Below are 22,654 nucleotides of genomic sequence, written 5' to 3' on the forward strand. Positions count from 1 at the left end.
GGTTTTGGGTCTGTTCACATTTATTGAAGTAGATTAAACTAAACTGATTGGAGCTGAACTAACTAAATTGAACTGATTGGAGTTGAATTGAACATAGCTGAAACGAATATTTTATGAGAGAGGAAAATTAGGAGCTGTTCTGAATTGATTGAAGTTGAACTGAACTGAACTGCTTGGAGCTGAGCTGAACTGAATTGATTGAAGTTGAACTGAACTGAACTGCTTAGAGCTGAACTGAACTGAAATTAAGTAAATGTGAACAAGGCCTTAGTCTTCAAGATGAAAATAAAATTACACGGAAAATAATCATAATCAACTATCACAAGCAATTTATTGCATGTACTTGATGCAGAAACAGGGAGAAAACCACTTCTGAATATCAATTAAACAACCAACACTTGATATTTTGTATGTATTTATTATATAATCCAAAGTCACAAATATCTGTCCATTAAAGTGATGTATATGTTAGACGATGTATCATCATCTAAAACCCCCAATTTATGAAATTGAAATTTAATTGCCAAGCTTCTCCATGGTCCACAAAGATAATTACTAAAAATCTGAGGATAGGATTAATAGTTGATCAGCTAACGCCTGATAAAACGTGAATATTGTTTTTTTTTTTTTTTTTTTTTTTTTTTTATTTTTTTTAATTTATAAAGTGTTGTCTCTTGTCTGTGTGATTTTCAGTCCCATTTATGGAGGACCATAGTCCAGGTCCACTTTTTTTTTTTTTTTGAAATAATAGCAAAATAATAAATGAACTAAATAAGCCCCTCATCAGCTTTTAATATAGGAATTATATTGTTTGTTTATTTAATACTCCGTATATAGTACTCCGTACTTCATAGTCTATTATATATCAAATAGAAAGTGACAAATAGGTCAAGTCGTAACAAGTAAATATGGACACCAAATTTAAATCATGACGGCCTATATTACACAGGCGGATCCTCACAAATATTTTAATACTACATTACTGCGTCACTGCGTCTTATAAAGGAGTTCATACACAACCTGATCCTTTTGTCTAATTTTGGAGACATAGTCCATATACAAGCACACAGATTGAGCATAGTTTCTTTTCAATGTGTCTCGCTTTTATATGTTATCATCTTGGCCTAACAAGTTATGCTGGGTCAATCCAAGTTTTATGAACCATCAACCACGTGCATACCTAACTCAAACCCAACTCTACTAGAGTCAAACATGAACCAGAATTAGACCAATAATGTATAACTAACACCAAAAAAAAAGAAGTTTAACCCTCATGATTATTCAATAATTTCCCACTTGCAAGTTGCAAATCATAAGATAAAAAATTAAGGTCTCGAAAAAAAAAAAAAGTTACGATGACTATATAAATAGTCTCGAGTCACGTTACTTTTTTAGAGATACTACAAGTATATGTTATAAACCTTTCTAAATTAAAAAAATCTTCCCTCCATTTTATTTCCTTTCTTATTATTGCCTAAGCTAGCTGATTAGTTCCGAAAGAATGGAAGGTGAATTCCACAGCTATACCTCTCTTACGCAACCACTTGTGGAGGAGCTAGAGGCGGCGACTGCGGCGAATGACTACGATACGGAGTCTTCTATTCAAGAGTCTAACACATCTTTCTCCAAGACTCTATTCAACTGTGCTAATACTATCTTAGGTATGTTCACTTCTTTCCAATCCTTTCTAAGGAGTACTTATTCAATTTTCGGTATATTATTAATGCCGTAGATTAGATGATGTTAAACGTTAACATACTAATTTGATAGAATATACGATAGATATTCTAGTTATTCTGTTATAGTAGGAGATATATTTTGTGAATATTTGTAAATATCTTTTGAGATTCCTAATGTGATTAGGACTCACGTTTGTAACCCTATATATATTGATTAATGGAAAATACTCCAATCTAAGGAGTTTACAGTATCTAACATGGTATCACATCTTTAGGTTACGATCTAGCTTCCGCAAATTTTTTTTTTTCTTTAATTTTTTCGTCGCCATCTTTGTCCTCTTTACACGGATCTTTCCTCACATTAGTGCTTCTGCAGGCTTTTTCCCATCTTTAATTGATTTCTTAATCAATTATTTCCTTTTATCTTGTTTTAAGTTTGGTGCGCCTAATTCCTTACTGCCACTAATACCATGACCAAAGACGACGAAACACCTTCCTCTTCTTCTAATTATCACCCTGCTTTAGGTGTTAATAACATCAAGAATGTATTTCCTCTTATACTTGATCGAGAAAAAGTTCAGTATTCCAATTGGGTTAAATTATTTGAGTGTCATACACACGCGTACAATGTTCTTGATCATATTGACCCTAAAACTACTAAACCGACGGATATATCGGATGAGATGTGGAAACGACTTGACTCCATTGTCAAGAACTGGATTTATAGCACAATCTCCAAGGATTTGCTTGAAACAGTTATAGAAAAAGGAGCTACGGCTCAACAGATTTGGGACAAGCTCAAGGCAATTTTTCAAGACAATAAAACCACTAGAGCCGTATATCTTGAAAATCAGTTCAATGCCTTACATCTCTCAAATTTTTCAGATATTTCTTCATATTGCCGTGAATTGAAGAACATAAAAGATCAATTAGCCAATGTTGATCAACTGGTGTCGGAGCAAAAGATGGTTATTCGACTGGTTTCGGGGCTCGTCAACACTGATTTTGATACGGTTGCTGCAATGATACAACAAACGGACCCTCTTCCATCATTCGAAATTGCACGTTCTCGATTGTTACTTGAAGAATCAAGGCGTGCTAATGACACCACTGCTCAAGCCTCTTCCTTTGTGGCTCAGACCACCAATTCCACTTCATCTGGATCCACCACCGCACCCCCGGCCCAGCAGAACTCTACAGCCGGTAGGGGCAGCGGCGCCGGTGGCCGGAGCAAGGGCCGCGGCCGTGGCCGGGGCAGCGGCGCCGGTGGCCGGAGCAAGGGCCGCGGCCGTGGCCGGGGCAGAGGCCGTGGCCGGGGAACGGCACCACAGCAGCAGCAACCCCAGCCACAGCAGCAGCAACAGGCTCCGTCTTGGGGCAGTCCTTCGTGGGCTGGTTCTAACCAAGCCCAGCCTCAAGCTCCACAATGGGGCTTTGCTCCCTGCCCTTACCCGCAGCAGTGGGCTCCTCCAAGACCTGGGTTTACGGCCCAGTAGCAAGGCAGACCCCCACAGGCCTATTTCTCTGGGCCTTATCCGCAACAGCAGCAACAATTTCAGTCACAAGGGTCGGAGTATGGGTCCGCAATGACTCCCACCGAGCTTGGAAATTCTTTTGCAACAATGAGCCTTCAAAACTATGATCCGTCTTGGTACATGGACTCCGGGGCCACTTCCCACATGACCAATAACGCCGGTAATCTCTTACCCCTTTTTAATTTAAGCACTAATAATTTTATTCAAGTGGGAAACGGTCAACGCATTCCAATTACGGGTTATGGTCACTCTAGCATTGCAAATAAATCCCTATCCCTTCGTGATGTTTATTTAACCCCCCAAATTATTAAAAACTTAATTTCTGTTCGTAAATTTACTTCTGATAATTCTGTGTCTATAGAATTTGACCCTAGTGGTTTTTCTGTGAAGGATCTACGAACGGGGAGACTAATAACCAGATGCAATAGTGCGGGAGACCTTTATCCAGTCACAAAAACACCATCTACTTGTCTAGCTACATCACTCACTGCTTTATCCCCTTCCACATGGCACAACCGCTTAGGACATCCTGGAGCACCAACTTTAAGCTTTCTTAGGAATAAAAATTTTATTGATTGTAATAAGGAGCAAGACTCCACTACTTGTGTAGGTTGTCAGTTGGGAAAATATACTCGCTTGCCTTTTTATGATTCTAATAGTACTACTTATTCTGCTTTTGAGATTATTCATGCTGATTTATGGACTTCTCCTATTCGTAGTGAAAAAGGACATAAATATTATTTAGTTCTATTAGATGACTTCACTCATTATGTGTGGACTATTCCTCTTGTCTATAAATCTCAAGCCTTTCAAACCTTCCTTAATTTTCGACAATATGTGCTTACTCAATTTGAGCGTCCCATTAAGTCATTCCAAAGCGATCATGGTCGCGAATTTGATAATGATCCGTTCAAACTTTTCTGTGTCAAAAATGGATTGGTTTTTCGCTTCTCTTGTCCACATACATCATCACAAAATGGCAAAGCTGAACGCATGATTCGTACGATTAATAATATTAAACGTACACTTCTTTTTCATGCCTCTCTCCCACCTCCCCTTTGGAGTCATGCCCTTGAAACAGCCACTTATTTGTTGAACCTCATGCCTACCAAAACTCTCAATAAAATTACTCCTGCTCAAGCTTTATTTGGCATTGTCCCATCCTACACTCACCTTCGAGTTTTCGGGTGTCTCTGTTTTCCTAACCTTTCCGCCACAGCCAAACACAAGTTAGCACCTCGATCCACACCTTGTGTTTTTCTTGGGTATCCTTCCGAACATAGGGGTTACAAGTGTTTAGATATCTCAACCAATAAAATTATAATCTCGCGTCATGTCACTTTTGATGAACATACTTTTCCATATCGGCACATCATGCATTATCAAAATTCGGATTATAATTTTTTAGGTGATTGTGATCCATCCCCCTTATTTCAGCTTCAACATGTGTTGAAAATACCCACTAGGCAGCCCACTCCACAAGAGAACCGCGGCCCAAATCACTTTGCCACAGCAGGCCTGCGGCCTCGTCTGCCTACCCAAAACCCAGCACCCGCTGGATTACCCTCGGCCCAGACAGAAACCCAGCAGCGCCAATCCATTGCTTGTTCACCTACGGCCCAGCAAGACCAGCGAGCCCAACTCGTTGCCACACCAGCGCCTGCTGGTTCTACTTCGGCCCACCCAGATTCTCGGCCCAACTCACCTCTTCAACCTTCTCCTCCTTCACCTACAAGCCCAAATACTTACACTCCTCCTCCCCTTAGAGGCCTCATGCCAATTACACCAACTAGACCACCTCCAAATTCCCCACAAATGCAAACTAGATCCAAACATGAGATTTTTAAACCCAATCCAAAATATGTCTTAACCATTTCCCCTCCTAGCACCACCTTACACCGTTCTCCCTTACCTAAAAATCACAAACAGGCTCTTTCTGACCCTAATTGGAATGCAGCGATGCGTGATGAATATGGTGCTTTAATTGAAACGGGGACATGGGAATTGGTTCCTAGGCCAACGGGGGTGAATGTTGTCAATTGTATGTGGTTATTTCGACATAAATTGAATGCTAATGGTGATCTTGAAAGACACAAAGCTCGTCTAGTTTGTGATGGCAGGTCACAGGTTGAAGGAGTTGACTGTGATGAAACTTTTAGCCCGGTTGTTAAACCGGCCACTATTCGTACAGTGTTGAGTTTAGCTATGGCTCGTAAGTGGTCTATTCACCAACTTGATGTGAAAAATGCCTTTTTACATGGTGATTTGAATGAGTGTGTTTACATGCATCAACCCCCCGGGTTTGTTGACAAGCGTTTTCCAGATTATGTTTGCAGACTTCGCAAGGCTCTTTATGGTCTAAAACAAGCTCCACGAGCTTGGTATCAGCGATTTGCTAACTATCTTTTGCAGATGGGGTTTGTCATTGCTAAAAGTGATAATTCTTTATTCACTTTCCGGCACGGAAGTGATGTGGCATATTTGCTACTATATGTTGACGATATTGTGTTGGTTACTTCCTCTGATCGGCTTCGTGAGAACATTATTTCTCACCTACGGAATGAGTTTCCGATGACTGACTTAGGTCCTTTGAATTATTTCCTGGGTATAGCTGTTACTCGTACTCCTTCATATTTATTTCTTTCTCAGCAAAAATATGCACAGGAAATTGTAGAGCGCGTAGGTATGGCTAGTTGTAAACCTGCGGCAACCCCAGTGGATACTCAATCCAAACTCAGTGCAGATTCTGGCCCTCAGTTTCATGATCCAACACTTTATCGCAGTCTTGCAGGTGCTTTACAGTACCTTACTTTTACTCGCCCTGATATTACATATGCAGTTCAGCAGGTTTGTCTATTCATGCATGATCCTAGACAAGCTCATTTTGATGCTTTGAAAAGCATCATAAGATACATTCAAGGTACCATTAATCACGGGTTACACTTATATCCTTCATCTCCTACAAACTTGATTACTTATACTGATGCTGATTGGGGCGGGTGCCCGGACACTCGTCGTTCGACCTCGGGTTATTGTTGTTTTCTTGGGGACAACCTTATTTCCCGGTCTTCAAAGCGTCAACCTACTCTTTCTAAATCAAGTGCAGAGGCAGAATACAGGGGTGTCGCAAATGTTGTTGCCGAGGCTTGCTGGCTTCGTAATCTTCTTTTGGAGTTACATTGCCCACTTCGCCAGGCTACTGTTGTTTATTGTGATAATGTCAGTGCAATATATTTATCTCATAATCCCGTACAGCACCAACGCACCAAGCACGTCGAAATGGACATTCATTTCGTTCGAGAAAAGGTGGCGTTGGGGCAAGTGCGGGTCCTGCATGTTCCATCTCGTTATCAGTTTGCTGACATTTTCACGAAAGGCCTCCCTCGACAACTATTTCTGGAGTTCAAATCCAGTCTCAGCGTACGACCTCCTCCCGCTATGACTGCGGGGGTGTGATAGAATATACGATAGATATTCTAGTTATTCTGTTATAGTAGGAGATATATTTTGTGAATATTTGTAAATATCTTTTGAGATTCCTAATGTGATTAGGACTCACGTTTGTAACCCTATATATATTGATTAATGGAAAACAATCCAATCTAAGGAGTTTACAGTATCTAACATAATTTAACAAAAAAAAAAAAATGTTACTACCTCCGTCCCTAAATTACATTCCTCTTTCTCTCTATTATGTGAGGAATAAATGCTAGAAAGAGGAATGTAATTTAGGGACGGAGGGAGTAACAGATAGACTAATTAATCAATAATCAATTTTCTATTTACTTGCCACACAGTTTTAATTATGACATGCAATTTATTAATCATGATGTTAACAAACTAATTAATCAAAATAATTAATAATCCTTATTGTTAAGCTAAATGATCCACTGTGTCCAAAAAAAAAAAAAAAAAAAAATAAAAAGCTAAGTGATCCACAAATTAATTAACGTGGACAACAAATTTGCATTTCAAGAAAAGGCTTTAATTGTTGCTACCAAGTTGGTCAAATTAAAAAATTGCACTAAATGTTTAGCCTTCTTATTCAATACTCATCACTGAACGTTCAGTAGCAATTGATCTGATGACCATCTTCCACTACTTAAATGGAAAGAGGCATAGAGCATCTTCAAATTGTAAAATATTTAGTTGACTTTTGGATGTAACTGTCCACTGACTCACACGACATTATTACAATCAACAAGAATTTATATAATAATAGACGGAGTAAAAAAAAAAAAAAAAAACTTGTTATAATAGTTAGTTGCGTCAGTTACGTATTATCTCACAGTCCCTTAAGTTTTTTGAAAAAGATGATCATAAATCATTATGAAGTACTTTGTAGCATGTTAAGAATCACGACAATTTATCTCTTGACATTTTTAGTCAATATGCTCTTGTGTTTTTAGGAAATGGAGTATTGATAGTCCCGTATGCTTTAGCTTCCGGAGGGTGGTTAAGCCTAATCTTGCTTTTCGGTATATCCTTGGCATCAACTTACACAAGTTTGCTAGTGAAGCGATGCATGGAATCAGATCCAAGGATCAAAACATACACTCACATAGGAGAGTATGCATTTGGTAAAATTGGTAAAATTATTGTCTCCATTATTCTATATGCAGACCTTTATATGGTCAGTACAAGTTTCTTGATCTTAGAAGGAGATAATCTACACAACTTGTTCCCAAAACTATCTTTTGAAGCAATTGGAATCTCAATTGATGGAAAATCATGCTTCATAATATTGGTTGCTCTTGTTCTACTCCCTGTCATTTTGTTGGATAACCTAAGCATTTTGGCCTACATCTCTGCAACCGGAGTTTTCGCTTCTGTTGTTATACTTGCATCTGTTGTATGGGTTGGAGCTGTTGATGGGATTGGATTTCACCATGGAAATGATCCGGGGACCGGCCTTATTAATTGGAAAGGAATGCCAACCGCGATAAGCTTATACATGTTATGTTACAGTTCTCATCCTGTTTTTCCTGCCCTGTATACTTCTATGCAGAGAAAACAGGATTTCTCTAAAGTTTTACTCCTGTGCTTTACATTTTCCACTTTCATCTATTTTTCGATGGCAGTTTCTGGGTACTTAATGTTCGGGTCAAGTGTTGAGTCACAAATAACTTTGAACCTCCCAACGAACAAAGTGAGCTCACAAATTGCGATTTACACAACTTTGATCACTCCTCTAGCTAAATATGCATTGATATTGAAGCCTGTCGTGATTTCAACCGAAGGTTGGTTTTCAAATGATTATCAGAAGAACAAGTGTTTTAAGGCTACAATTAGAATGGCCTTACTCGCTTCACAAGTTGTCATATCATTGTCTCTTCCGTTCTTTGGGTACCTCATGTCACTTACTGGAGCATTGCTTTGTGCCACGGCTTCACTTACAATGCCGTGTTTATGTTACTTAAAAATTTCAAGCATTGATAGTGGCTCTAGCCAAGCTCGGTTTGTTGTTGAACGGTTCTTCATTTGGTGCATTGTTTGCTTAAGTATAGTGATCCTGATATCCGGTACATATACCTCTTTGGATGATATATTAGCAGAAATTACATATTGAGTAATCAATTTAAGTATTTTTGCTCTGATTTTGTTAGGATGTTTCATTGACTTTAACGCGACGTCGTTTATTAATGCTATGTTTTGTTTTTGGAACCCATGCAACTGCTTCTTAACTAACTCGTACGCCCATCCAATCTAACCTCTCTAATTGATCCCTAAGCTAATATTCTGATTGTACAAAAATAATTTATAAATACACGTTTAACTTAATTTGTGAAGTAATTAATAATGCAAGTTGATGATATGGCTAACACTTATAATTATTTGATTATTGCTCAGATGAATATGACAACTCTTATATTATTATATCAACCAAACAAAGTACGTTTCTATTCATAATTTCATATTATTTACTTTTACTAAATAAGTTACTAACATCCCTTCAAAAAAAAAAAAAAAAAAAAAAAAAAGTTACTAACATAATACAATGATAAGAGTACGTACATGGTACATCGGTACATAATATTATCTTTAGCCAATAATAGCAAATCCATTTTTCTCGAGATAGTCTTATTCGATATAACAATATATATTTTATAAATAAAGTTTGCATCAATATTTAAACAGAAGAAGAAGACTATTTTCTTTTTTGGTATTAATAATAACTTGCTTATTAATACCTTGGGATTGGAACAACTTGAAGAGGCTTAACCTTCTGCAATGTAATTCCAAACTTTTCATCCATGTCTAAATCATTAAGATTCATACCATCTTCAAGTTTCCAATTGTAGTTATGAAGAAGATTAGCCAACATCAAGTTCAACATTCTATTAGCCAAATTAAGTCCAGGGCATATCCTTCTACCAGCTCCAAAGGGTAAAAGTTCAAAATCTTGTCCTTTCAAATCGATCTCACATTCTAAGAACCTCTCAGGTGAAAATACTTCCGGGTTCTCCCACACCTTTGGATCCCGGCCAATAGCCCATAGATTGACAAGAACTTGTGCATTTTTTGGAACTACAAAGCCACATAACTCTACATCATTGTCTGCTTTACGTGGGAGGAGAAACACTGTAGGAGGGTGCAAACGTAACGTTTCTTTAATGATGGCTTGCAGGTAAGGCAATTTTGAGATATCATATTCTTGAATGCTCGAACCACCTCTTCCAAGAGCTTGTTCAATTTCATTTTGACATGTGATCATAATATCCGGATTTTTAATTAGCTCTGTCATTGTCCACTCTAAAGTGCTTGCAGTAGTATCTGTTCCTGCGTTAAAAATGTCCTGGCATATGGTAATTTCAAAGTAAAAATTACATGAAGTTTTTTATTGCTAGGTTTGTGAAATTTAATATACTTGTATATGAGGATTTCTACTTCATACGAACAACTTTTTAATATTTCATTGCACCATCGTATTGATACAACTATCTCTAAAGCGTATCTTTTCATGTATAATTTAAGTTTTTAACTGAACAAATCATTCAATATCTAGCCCATAACAATTTTAATGCTACGTTTTGTGTATGATCTATATGTTAGAATTGTTACCCTTATTGTCGTACATAAGTTTTTGGAGTGCATATTTATTGGTGCCATACATACATTGACACAATCCAATTACAATTTTACTTACCTAATTCTATATATATGTATTTATACTACGTATGTATTAGACTGTTATTATGGTCAATGTAAGACATAAACGTCAAATTAATAATCAAAGTATTAAACCGATCAAAATGTGTTTGATGTATTAATATTATGAAAAGAATAGCTACCTAAGAGCAAGAATATGGCAATTTAAAAAAACAAAAAGCACAATAAGAAAGACAAGTCTTATATGAAGATCGAAGTCAAAGTAAGAATACTCACAACAAGGAGATGATTAATCTCACCCATACTCAACTCATTTTCATCGTAGAGGTTGAGAAGTGTGTCTAGAATGTCACTTGTATGTTTTGCACTTGAATCATCATTTGATCTAATGTTTTTCCTTTCACGAATAATGTTTTGAAAAACAGCAATGAGTTCATCAAAGTAAGAAGCCAAACGACGTCTTATGCCAAATGGATCAATGTAGCCAAGAATGGGGAAATAATCAGCATAATTAGGTCTTCCAATTTCCTCCATAATGTTCCACATGAGTTGCTTAAACTCTTCGGAGGTACTAGACTCGTGGCTAGCTAGTTCGATTGAGAAAAATGTGTTTGATAATAAGTTTAGGGAGGTAGTGAATGCTGCCCTCCCTATGTTAACCGGTTGCAATCTTTTAGAACAATCTTGCACGTATGAAAGAAGTTGTGATACCTTGGCTTGCCTTAGGGCTTGGCTAGCATCGAGGCGTTGTGTTGAGAGTAATTGGACAGCAGAGATCTTCCTAAGGTTCCGCCATTGTGGAGATATAGGCAACCATGACATGGAGAGTTTATCATGGTTGCCAGCTCGAACGGAATCAGGAATGGTTCGATTTGCAAATGCCTGGTCATGTTTTAGAAACATCTCTTTAGCTACATAAGAGGATGACACTACAATGGCTGTGACACTGCCTAGCTTTAGGCTAATCAATGGGCCGTAAATTTTTGCTAGGTTGGCAAAGGATCGATGAGGTTTTTCTCCAAGATTGAAAATGTTGCCAAAAATTGGATTTGGTTTTGGACCTGGTGGAAGCCTATAAGAAAAATAACGGGTAAACAAGGATTTGACATGATATAAAAACACAAATAAAACAGAAATAACCATAGCAATTGTTGTACTATCCATAGTTGTTACTTGAATGGTGTCAAAAATGCTTAAAAAAGAAAATAGATTATAAGAATAAAAATCAAGTAATCAAAGTAAATATCTTAGGGTAATTTGAGTTTTGTGAACAAATGCTCTTTTTATGCACAAGTTCAGTGGTCAATGGAAGATGCATGAGAATACCACACACACACTATGTTTGTATTTATACACCTCTACAAGAAGTTTTAACAAACTTTTGTATTGTGGATTATTTGTGGTTGTTAGAATTTTGCAATCTTAATTTATACTTCCTCCGTTTTTTTTAGTTGACACCGTTTGACTTTTACACTATTCACACACTAAATTTTGACTCGCTTTTGTGATTTATAGATACGATAAAATATTATCATGTGGGATTTTGTTTGAATCGTCTATATGTATATTTTATTAATATCCACTTTTTATAATTTTACAATGTTGATAATTGAAGTTATTAAGTGTTAAAAATATGTATTGGCAAACGTGATAATAGAAAGGTGTCAACTAAAAAAAAAGATGAAGTATATTTTATTTATACTACTCCCTCCGTTCCTTAGTACAATGCCTCTTTCTCTTTATTATGTGAGGAATAAATGCTCAAAAGAGGCAATGTATTAAGGGACAGGGAGTTTAGATTTCATAATTATAGAAGCTAAATATCTTTTTCACAATTACTTTTAGCCACGTATATGTTTAAGGTTAGAACAAAAAAATTTAACAAATCAAAATGAGGGACTGACTAGATCCAAATACAACTAAAGGTTTATCCATGCGAGTGTCGTTCCCTTCTAGGTCTCTTTGTTCTTTCTTGAATTTTTCGATGGCTCTTTCAATGTCATTTTACAAAATTCGTACCCGAAACTCTAACAATAGCTTTTTCCTAAATGATTAGATAACTAAAAGACATGAAACAGGATTTTTAGTACCTTATATTGTCCAAAAAATAATCCTTCCTTTTCACAATAACTGTAACTACTATTCCATTTTGAACTTTGCACAATTTACTTTTTTTATACATCATTTATCAATGCTCTATACATAAGATTTAACATAGTCATATGATGATTACTTATTAGAATTATTTCATGTATGCTTTTCGAATATTAATTTATTAATAATTTATAATTAATGTTTAATTTATAAGCTAGGATGGATCTTGCTAATGAACTCTCTAGGACATTAGATAAACATTCAAAATATTTCCTAAATTTAGGAATGCATGTCAAAATCACGCGTTAATCGATGTAATTAATGTTTATTTTAATTCAATATATTTCTAGTTTTAGTTATCTTATACACATTAGCTTTTGCATATTATTTATAAATATAAGAAATTAGTGTGTGGCTCAAGCAATGCCTCAAATTGCTAGGTTGTATTTGTTTGATGATTTGATAATTACGTTCCATGATTTTTTATAAGTGTAAAGATAATCATATTGAAAATTTAATAATTTAAAAAGGATATCGTTTAGTCCTAATCGTATTCGATCAATATTTTGCATTTTATGGTTTGAAATATTCAACAACTATTGATGACTATTTAATAGACAAATAAATGTATATTTTTATTCATCAATCAAATCTATGACTCATTTAGTGTGTCAAGAAATAACTCGATTTATGTGTTGTTTTTTAAACCACAAAAAAAGTGCTCAAGTAAGGTTGTAGGTAATTATGGTTGAGCCTGAAATCTTAAAAAATAAGTATAACTACTTTATTTTACATGTCAATATTATTGTTATTCCTTAACATGAAAATCGACATTAACTTTTTTTTTTTTTTTTTTTTGATAATTCTGAGCTTAATTTTGGTATAAATATATTTAACAATGCGAATTTCATACCCCTATTTCTAATTTCGGGTATCTACCATTGTATATAATCAAAAAAATTTATATGTGGTGGGGGTTATTATTTAGGGGTTACTTGTTCACAGGTTAGACGGTTAGTCAGGGATTACTCGGTCGGTAAAGGGTTACTCTCACATAAAAAACGCGTTAACCGACTGAGTAACCCCATAAAAAATAACCTTTGACCGACTGAGAACCTATGAATAAGTAAAACTGGCCACATTGAAAAGGCACGGTGTGTAATAGATATTGAGATAATGTGTTCATGGATTATAACCTGTTATTAGCGATGGGTATTCCAAAAATCATGGAGATTATATATATATGTTGCATTTCGTATATTTAATTGAATGTTAAAAAATGGCCATATTAAGTAAAACTATAGTATTATTCAAAAAAAAAAAAAAAAAAAAAAAAAAAAAGTAAAACTATACTCCGTAGTATATTGAGTGCGTTCATATGATTAATGTGTGTGATATAAATATGTACTTCCTCCGTTTTCTTTTACTTGCAACACTTCCCTAAAAAAGAAATGTCACAATACTTGCAACACACTATAAAAGGAATGTTACTTTAGGGAAAAAGTATACTATTTTCCTTATTTAAAGCACATGCTCCACTAAATTACACTCCTAAGTCCTAACAACCGCTCATCCCATTTTAAAGTGTATTATATCTTGTGAACCCATATTTCTTAAATACCGTGAAAAAGTGTGTGTTGCATCTAAAAGAAAACGGAGGAAGTATATGATAATGATTACTCTGATCTACATAGACGTTTTTTTTTTAAAAAAAAAAAACAAATCTACATAGACGTTTAATTAATGTTTTTTGCTGCATAAAGTAAGTAATTTTGATTGGGTTTAACAAGCTGTAAGTCATAACGTACGCGGCTAATATATATAATTTTGTCTTTCTCTTTAACTATGTTCTTATTAACTTAATTAAGCTATCTTTTCTAGCACTAATTAACACCACTAATATCACATAATCATCAGTTTAATTACCACATTTGATCAAATCCTAAACTTTTGGAAGAAGAAAATAAAGTTGTCTTTTTCTTAAATAAATATAACCATACTTTTAATTTGCGTACATGAATGAGAACGAATATGATCGAAGTACTAGGCAAATTAAATCAAACAATGTAAATTAAATTCTCAATTAAATTTAAATTAACTTTCTAGATACATCAATAATGTATAATCATTGCAAATACTTCGTAATTGAAACAAAGGTTGTAGTAAAACTTAAAAACCAGCCGAAATCTGCCATAAATTTTGTGGCTCTAGCTATGTAGCTAGTTCTTGAGCAAGCCATGCAACTTCTTCTTAACTAACTCATACGCCCAATCTAACCTCTCTAATTGATCCATAGTATTCTGATTGTACAAAAACAACCCATGAAAAAGCTCTAAACTATCTTTGGACGTACAATCCACCAAATTCATTAAACTCTCATATCCTTTGGTATTAATTGGTGTATCCTCCAATTCAAGCTTCTCCAAAACTCTCCCTATAAAATGTACAATGAACTGAGACTCGGCCGCGTACTTATCATGCTCTGCACAACTCATCTCTAAAACCCTACATCCACCTCTCCTAAAAACATCCAAAAACAATTCAATCTTATCGACTTCATCCTCTGAACTCCCAACCCTAACTTTATCATAAATGAATGGCAAACCTTCCCACCCGTTTTTTCCAGAAACGGGTCCGAACATGGGATGAGTACATAATATATCAAATTCGGGAGGCAAGGTCTCAAGAAACAAACTACGTGGATACTCTTTTACCGAGAAAACATCGACAAAGAGCGTTGGTCTTATAAGACGTTGCAATGGAAGTGACTTCAACATATTTTCAGTTGATAAAACGGAAGTGCACATCAAAATCACCTCCGGATGTTCTTCACAAAGATCATGAGGATTCAGAAAGAATGATACTCCTATATTGGAGGCAACTTTCGAATAATCGGACCTAGAATATGCGAGAACCTTATGACCTTGAGAAACTAGTGTGTTTGCCAGAAATTGACCGTAGTTTCCGAACCCAACTATGGCAATTTTGAGTTTCGGGTAAGATAACGATGAGGATGAAGGTGAAGGGGATAATGTGAAGGTCGATGGGGTGCCGCCATCAATGGCGGGAAGTTTAAAATTGTTGTCGTATGGCTGAGCTGATTGGCTACTGCGAATGGTTATTAGGTTTTTTACGCCACGACGAGTGGTTATGGAGTTTGCCCGAAAAACCGCCAACTCCGGTAAGAGCTTAGTGGTGGTTGTGGAGGAGAGAAAAGGCATTTTGTCGGAGAATGGTGTATTTTATTTTGGAGGGAATAATGCAATAATAGAATGGAACTAAGGGATATAATCAAATCATCAAATACAAAGAGCAACTTCAATGGTTGTAGCTAGGAACTTGCTTGCAATTTTAAATAGTATCTAGCTACTAGCTTGTCCATTGGAGCCAAAATATGTAATTAGCTTAATCAAGCAAATTAGCTTTGTCAAGCTAATTTGTTTGATAAAAAAACTTGCCAAAAAGAAAATGTTAAAAGTCAATTAGTAATCCCTACCTTATAAAAAGTAGAAAGCTACTCTTATGAATAGTGTAATGTCAATTATACCCTTTAAAATGTGTACTTACATACATACCCTCATTAATATGTACATGCTATTTTTAATGAATAGTGTTTAGACAACTATACCCTCTAAAATATTTATGTACTTTTATGCTTTCATTAATGTTAGTTGTCTTGAACATTTATATTTTATACCACCTAGTGCTGTCAAATTTCAAACCGAAACCGTTTAACTGCCCGAAACCGACCGACCCAAATGAGAACCGAACCGATTAAAAACCGATTTTTTTGAAACCAAAAACCGACCCGAACCGTATTTTAGTAAACCCGAAACCGAATCGACCCTAATAATGTTAAACCGTATAAGAACCGAACCCGTTAACAAACCGAACCAAATATAAACCGAACTGAAAGAAAACCGAACCGAAAAAGAACCGAACCGTATCTAACCCGAAACCGGTTCCAAACCGAACTGTTTGTAAACCGAACTGGTTATAAACCGAACCGTTTATGAACCAAACCGCTTCTAAATCGAACCGTTTACAAACTTTTTTATATAATTAAATGGATTTTTTTTTTGACGGGAATATAATTAAATGGATTAAATATTAGAAATCTTAGAATATTTTTTTTAAAATAGCAAGGCAAATAATTCATTAAGGATAATCAGTGTTCACAAACAAGAGCAAAACAAGCAGGCTCAGGCCCTGCCTCAAACTATTAGCAACACTACTGCCTCTAGTCATGTAAATAAATTATTAAATAAGAAGCATATAATAACCTAATTGTAAACACAATAATACATTAATACACTAACTCTTATAATCTACTTCGTAATAAACTAGTAAGATCAGTATGACTAAACTTGAAACAGAACATAATATGTATTTATAAAATCAATGAGAATTTGTTTATAATATGATGCCTAAATATTAAATATGAAATGATTCGCGACTTTATATAAAACTTGTGAACGCAAAAGGTTAGCAAGTACTATCAAATTTCAAACCAAAACCATTTAACTGCCCGAATCCAAACAACTCGATAAACAATTTATTTTTTGAAACCGAAAACCGACCCGAACCGTAATTTAGTAAACTTGAAATGGAACCGATATGAATAACGTTAAAGTGGTTAAACCATCGAAGAACCGAACCAGTTATAAACTGAACCGAAAAAGAACCGAACCAGTTAAAAAATGAACCGAAAAAGAACCGAACCAGTTATAAACTGAACCAAAAAAGAACCGAACTGTTTCTAACCCGAAACCGTTTCCAACCCGAAACTGTTTGAATCGGGATAAAAACCGTTTACACCACACCGTTAACAAACCGCAACCCGTCTGCACCGAACCGTTTACTACCCGGACTGTTTACAACCCGAACCGAATTAAAACCGCTTAAGAATAAACCGAAACCGAATCGAACTGATAACTTTTAAACCGAACCAAAACCGACCCGTGAGAGAATTAAACCGATTCCACACCGACCCGATTGAATACCGAACCGATTTCAAACCGAACCGAAACCGAACTGTCAAACCGTTTTGACAGTGCTAATACCACCTAAATATAGTTGTTTATATATTTTCTCTTATTGTTTTTTTTTTTTAAGGAAAATTTTCTCTTATTGTTAATTTAACTAAATTTGTGATTTAAAAGCCAAACTAAAAAAACCTTCAACATATGGCTAGCTATGACGCGCGTTAGCTGCCCTAGTTAAGATAAAAATAATAAATTGATAATTAAAATAGTAAGCTAATAGCTAGCCATTGGTGATGAAACTAGCTACAAACATAATTAGCTTGAAAGCTTATGTGGCATGACAAGCTAATTTGACAATTGGCTTGCCATTGAAGTTGCTCTTAGTAAATAGTAATTTCATTTAAAACACTTGCCAAAAATGGAAAGAAAAATTTTTATTGCACATAATGTGTAGTTTTCCTTTTTGGCAAATGTTGCACATAATAGGAAACGGAGAAAGTAGGATCACTTTTCTAAAGAGGGAGTTTCAAATTACTTGAATCACTTTATTTTTTTTTAACTAATAAATTATCTCTATTTCTCTTCTATCATATAGACTCAATTTATTTTTTCTCTCTACCCCAAAATCCAAAACATGTCTAGGAGTCCGTGATGCAACTAAAAATAGGCGGAAGAAGTATTATCATACTTTAAATTAATAATTATCTAACAACATATTTATGACTATATATGTTGTTATTATGTTAATTAAAAATTAATTATAGTCAAACTTATTATGTTAATTAAAAATTAACTTATCAACCTCTTGTACATATTCCCACATCCATCAACATTTGAGGGGCTAATGTGGAATTCATATAGGTCATATGGGGGTGCTTGGGGTTTATAGAGGTGACACCCATTGTTCTATATAAAGTATAAATCATACATCAGCCCCCTATATGATCGATATAAAATTGAATTCCAATACATTACAATCATCCATCATAAATCCATAATTGATGTGTAATTATAATTGAGAGGAGTTGCATATATTAGATGGTAAAAGGGTTTGATGGTTGATAAATTACTGGCATTTTGAACATTGTTACATTGCCTTGCAACACAGTAGGATCCCCATCTAAACATGATTATTGTTTTCGAAATCGGGTCAGTCTGGTCGGTTTTTGACACCTATACCACAACTCCTTGAAATGATGTCGTTACAACTCCATAGTAGATTACACCTATCTACTACCGGTCTCGGCTTGTCTCGCCGTCAACCCCATCGATCCCTTCTGAATAGTTACCCCTCAATGCATCGTCTTAAATGCTGGAATATATGGAGTACGGATCGAAGTATGGAGTATGATATGACCATGAAGAGTAAGTGTACCTAATAAAGTTTCTCGATATTATTTTACCTAATGCCTTAGGGCCTGTTCTCATTGACTGAACTCATCTGAATTGAACTGAACTGAACTGAACTCAGCTGAACTGAACTGAACTGAACTGAACTGAACTGAACTCAGCTGAACTGAACTGAACTGAACTGAACTGAAATGAATATTTTATAAGAGAAGGAAATTAGGAGCTGAACTGAACTGAACTGAACTGAATTGAGCTGAACTGAACTGAACTGAATTGAGCTGAACTGAACTGAACTGAACTAAACTCAGCTGAACTGAACTGAACTGAACTGAATTTCAACGTAAGAGAACAGGCCCTTAGTCTAAGTCAAACGTCCTCGATTGATCATCATGTAACTAATTGATACGCATTAACCTATGGATTGTATAAGATTTAAACTCATGATCTTAAGTTTTAAAAATAGTATTAGCCACTCGGCTATTACCATATTATATGTACGTCACTTTATTAAAATCAAATATAAATAAGGATTTCAATCATGTAATGAATGCAATAATTCGGAACATCACCCGAGCCTAAAAACTAATTGTAAAAAAAAGTTTATGTTAAGAAAATATGGATGAGTTTTGATTACTGGCTCAATGTAATTGTGGCCATTACATTAGATCAAATCCCAATAATTTATTTATTTTAATTTGACCAATATAAAGTTATAAACCGTTGATTTGGATTACTATTTAGTTTTTTTATACATTGACAAAAAAAATTATATATAAAAAAAATAAAAATACAATCAAACTATGTACTACTGATCTAGGTCGGAATAATTTAACAATTCTGATGGTTTATATTACACTATGACCTTTGTTGGCCCAGGTCACCCACCTTGACGGGTCACACGCACACTCCAATCCACATTAGTATGATATTGTCCGCTCTGGGCCTAACCCACACGAATTTATATAGAGTGTGCACTCACTTATAAGGAGCTCTTCACCTCCTCACTTCTTCTATGTGGGACTTGGGATGAACACCCCAACAACCTCTGCCCCACAAAAATAAAATTAAATTAGGAGGGGAAGGTTTAAAGGAACATCGTAAGATCATCAAGAAACTTGCCAATCGCGACATTAATCATGAGAAAAGGTTGGAGGTGAAATTTAAACATGTTTGATTCCAGAAGAGAGAAGCAAAGTATTACTGGAGGTGAAATTTAAACAACCTTTTTTTTCTTTCTCATTATCAATTTTTTGAAAAACTAAAATTAATATTAGTTATAGTAAGGGCCTGTTTTGATTGACTGACTAAACTGAACTGATCGAAACTGAACTGAATATTTTATGAGAGAAATAAATTAAAATAAACACTGAATTGAACTTATTGGAGCTGAACTGAACTAAATTGAATTGAAAATAAGCTGGAAAGGATATGCCCTAAATGAAGGGTTGAGATTTGATTTAATGTCGTAATGGCTACAATTTATATTGTAGAAATTAAAAAATTGTATAACCATTATCAGAGGTAGTATAATTTTTTATGTATCTGATCATATAATCCAAAGCTGTAAATGTCACTACATTATTAATTTAATGTGTTGTCAATGTTACAACTTACAATTAAATCATAACCAATTTATGATTATAACATCGTATGAATATCATTTGAACTGGCCAATTAAGCTTCTCTAGCTTGGCCTATCATGACAGCAAGAGTGCTAAAAAAGACAAAGCTAAGATACATGTGACTATGTGAGTGATGACGTGATGTGACTCTTAATTAAGTCATGAGTTCATGACTGGGTGTTTGTGTGATCTACTGTTCCATTCATGGGTCATGGTCAGGTCCACTTCTATTGTCTGAAAAAACACCGCCCAAAGAAAATCGAAAAGTGGAGTACAAAATTACATACACCTAGTAAATTATATACGTATACAGTATATAAATTATAAATTCCCTCTAAATATTTGAAATGCTACACAACGGTTGACAAATACTTTAAGTAATTAACTGACTTTAATATACAACAATACTTTATAAGATGAATAGAAGCTAGAATAGCTGGAGTATTAATATTCGTAAACAAAAAAAAAAAAAAAAAAAAAAAAAAAAAAAAGAGTTAGGTTCTGTTCTTATTGACTAAACTCAGCTGAACTGAACTGAGCTGAACTGAATATTTTATAAGAGAAGGAAATTAGGAGCTGAAGTGAACTGAATTGAACTAAACTAAGCTGAGTTGAAGTGAACTGAATTTCAACATAAGAGAACAAGCCTTTAATATTTTATCAAAAAGTAATAATTGTGATATGATAATAAAACCTTTTTATTATAATACTTGCCATTCATTCAATCGTTATCTTGTTATAGAAATCTTCTATCCATGTATATATATTTAATTAGATCCACTAAATAGAAGCAATTCAATAAGATGTGAGAGGTGTCTGAATTTAATCTACATATATAGACATGCTTGCGTGACATATACTCAACAAAAAATAAGTTCATCGTAAAAGACACACTTAATTTGTAAATAAGCACCCTTGATGTCAAGGTAAAGGGGAAAATAAGTTAAATTCATATTGGACTTAAGGACCATTATGGATTTATGATGGATGATTGTTTGAAGATGTTAGTATGTATTTCCTTTCTAAACCTTAACTAATCTAATCTTTCTATTACAACCCTTGCCTTCCATTCAATCTTTATATTGTTATGGAACTCTTCTACACCATGTATGTAAATTTGATTAGATCTATTAAATGGACGCAATTCAAGATACGCTGTGCTTGATTGACATAGTGACATGCATGTGAGAGGCGGCATATGAATTTAATCTACTTACATTGGCTTACGTGACATATACTTAACCAAAAATTAATTCATTGTAAAAGACACGCTTGATTTGTAAATTGTTAATGTCAAGGAAAAGGGGCTAATAAGTTAAATTAATATCAGGCTTATGGGCCAATATGATACATGATACTTTTGTAAATAAATTTAAGGTAATAAGAAGGGTCAAACTGGCCAAAACCTGTCATAGGTAAACTCGACCTAGGTTAACGAGCTAGACCTTTGGGGGTGAAGGGAAAAGGTAAGGGGAACTCCTCTACAAGGTTAAGGGGTAATAAGCTAAGTTTATTCATATTGAGTTTAAGGACCATTATGAATTTTTTATGCATGATTGGCTTGAAGATATTATTATGTATTTTCTTTCAAAGACCTTGACTAACCTTATCTTTTTATTATAACCCATGCCTTAGCTTCGTCCATTCAATATTTATCACGTTATAGAACTCTTCTATGCCATGTATGTAAATTTGATTAGATCCATGTTAATAAATGGACGCAATTCAATAATTATGATGTGTTTGACAAAACGACATGCATGTGAGAGCTTGGGAGGCGTCTGAATTTAATCTGCTTACATTGGCTTACGTGACATATACTCAACCAAAGAATAATTCATTGCAAAAGACACACTAAATTTGTAAGTGAGCGCTATTAATGTCAAAGAAAAGGGGCTACTAAGCTAATTAAAGTCACAACGGACTAAGGCCCTGTTCTTTTGAGTTGATCTGCATTAATAATTATAACCTGATTGGTGCATTAATATACTTTCTAAAAACTACAGAAGAAGAAGAAAAAAAAAAAAAAAACTCTTTTTTATATTTGTTACAAATGTATATCCTTTCTAAAAGCTCAGCTAATAATTTTATCTTTTTATTATAACCCTTGTATTCCGTTCAATCTTTATCACATTAAAATCCAAAGTACTTTTATATATATACATTTGATTAGATCCACAACATAGACACAAAATCGATGATTACTAATTTATTGTTATTATTATTTGAACTTTTTTGAGGTTATTATAATTTGATGTTACGGAGATATGTGAGTTACT

General features: G+C 34.8%; 2 protein-coding genes and 1 pseudogene across 2 annotated transcripts; 1 reads left to right on the top strand and 2 right to left on the bottom strand.

Annotated features, from left to right (window-relative positions):
- Window positions 1-1,501: 1,501 nt before the first annotated feature.
- LOC145621324 (amino acid transporter AVT1I-like) lies at window positions 1,502-8,783 on the top strand. Its single transcript, XM_081676065.1, has 2 exons — window positions 1,502-1,661; window positions 7,624-8,783. The coding sequence occupies exons 1-2, from the start codon at window positions 1,502-1,504 to the stop codon at window positions 8,781-8,783; spliced, it is 1,320 nt and encodes a 439-aa protein (XP_081532191.1).
- Window positions 8,784-9,398: 615 nt separating this feature from the next.
- Window positions 9,399-11,488, bottom strand: LOC145620855 (cytochrome P450 76AD1-like). The gene is made up of 2 exons (XM_081675577.1): window positions 10,601-11,488; window positions 9,399-10,010 (listed from the first exon to the last, which is right to left on the bottom strand). The coding sequence occupies exons 1-2, from the start codon at window positions 11,486-11,488 to the stop codon at window positions 9,399-9,401; spliced, it is 1,500 nt and encodes a 499-aa protein (XP_081531703.1).
- A 2,852-nt stretch (window positions 11,489-14,340) lies between these two features.
- Window positions 14,341-15,639, bottom strand: LOC145620166 (arogenate dehydrogenase 2, chloroplastic pseudogene; annotated as a pseudogene).
- Between the last annotated feature and the right edge of the window lie 7,015 nt (window positions 15,640-22,654).

This window comes from Chenopodium album, chromosome 27 (genome assembly GCF_948465745.1).
Source record: "Chenopodium album chromosome 27, dcCheAlbu1.1, whole genome shotgun sequence".
NCBI lineage: Eukaryota > Viridiplantae > Streptophyta > Magnoliopsida > Caryophyllales > Amaranthaceae > Chenopodium > Chenopodium album.

Bases quoted from the DNA above. Each gene is read 5' to 3' on its own strand.
- LOC145621324 (XM_081676065.1), top strand. From the start codon at position 1,502: ATGGAAGGTGAATTCCACAGCTATACCTCTCTTACGCAACCACTTGTG. The intron at 1,662-7,623 runs GTATGTTCACTT...TTGTGTTTTTAG, and splicing joins CTGTGCTAATACTATCTTAG to GAAATGGAGTATTGATAGTC.
- LOC145620855 (XM_081675577.1), bottom strand. From the start codon at position 11,488: ATGGATAGTACAACAATTGCTATGGTTATTTCTGTTTTATTTGTGTTT. The intron at 10,011-10,600 runs GTGAGTATTCTT...ACCATATGCCAG, and splicing joins AGATTAATCATCTCCTTGTT to GACATTTTTAACGCAGGAAC.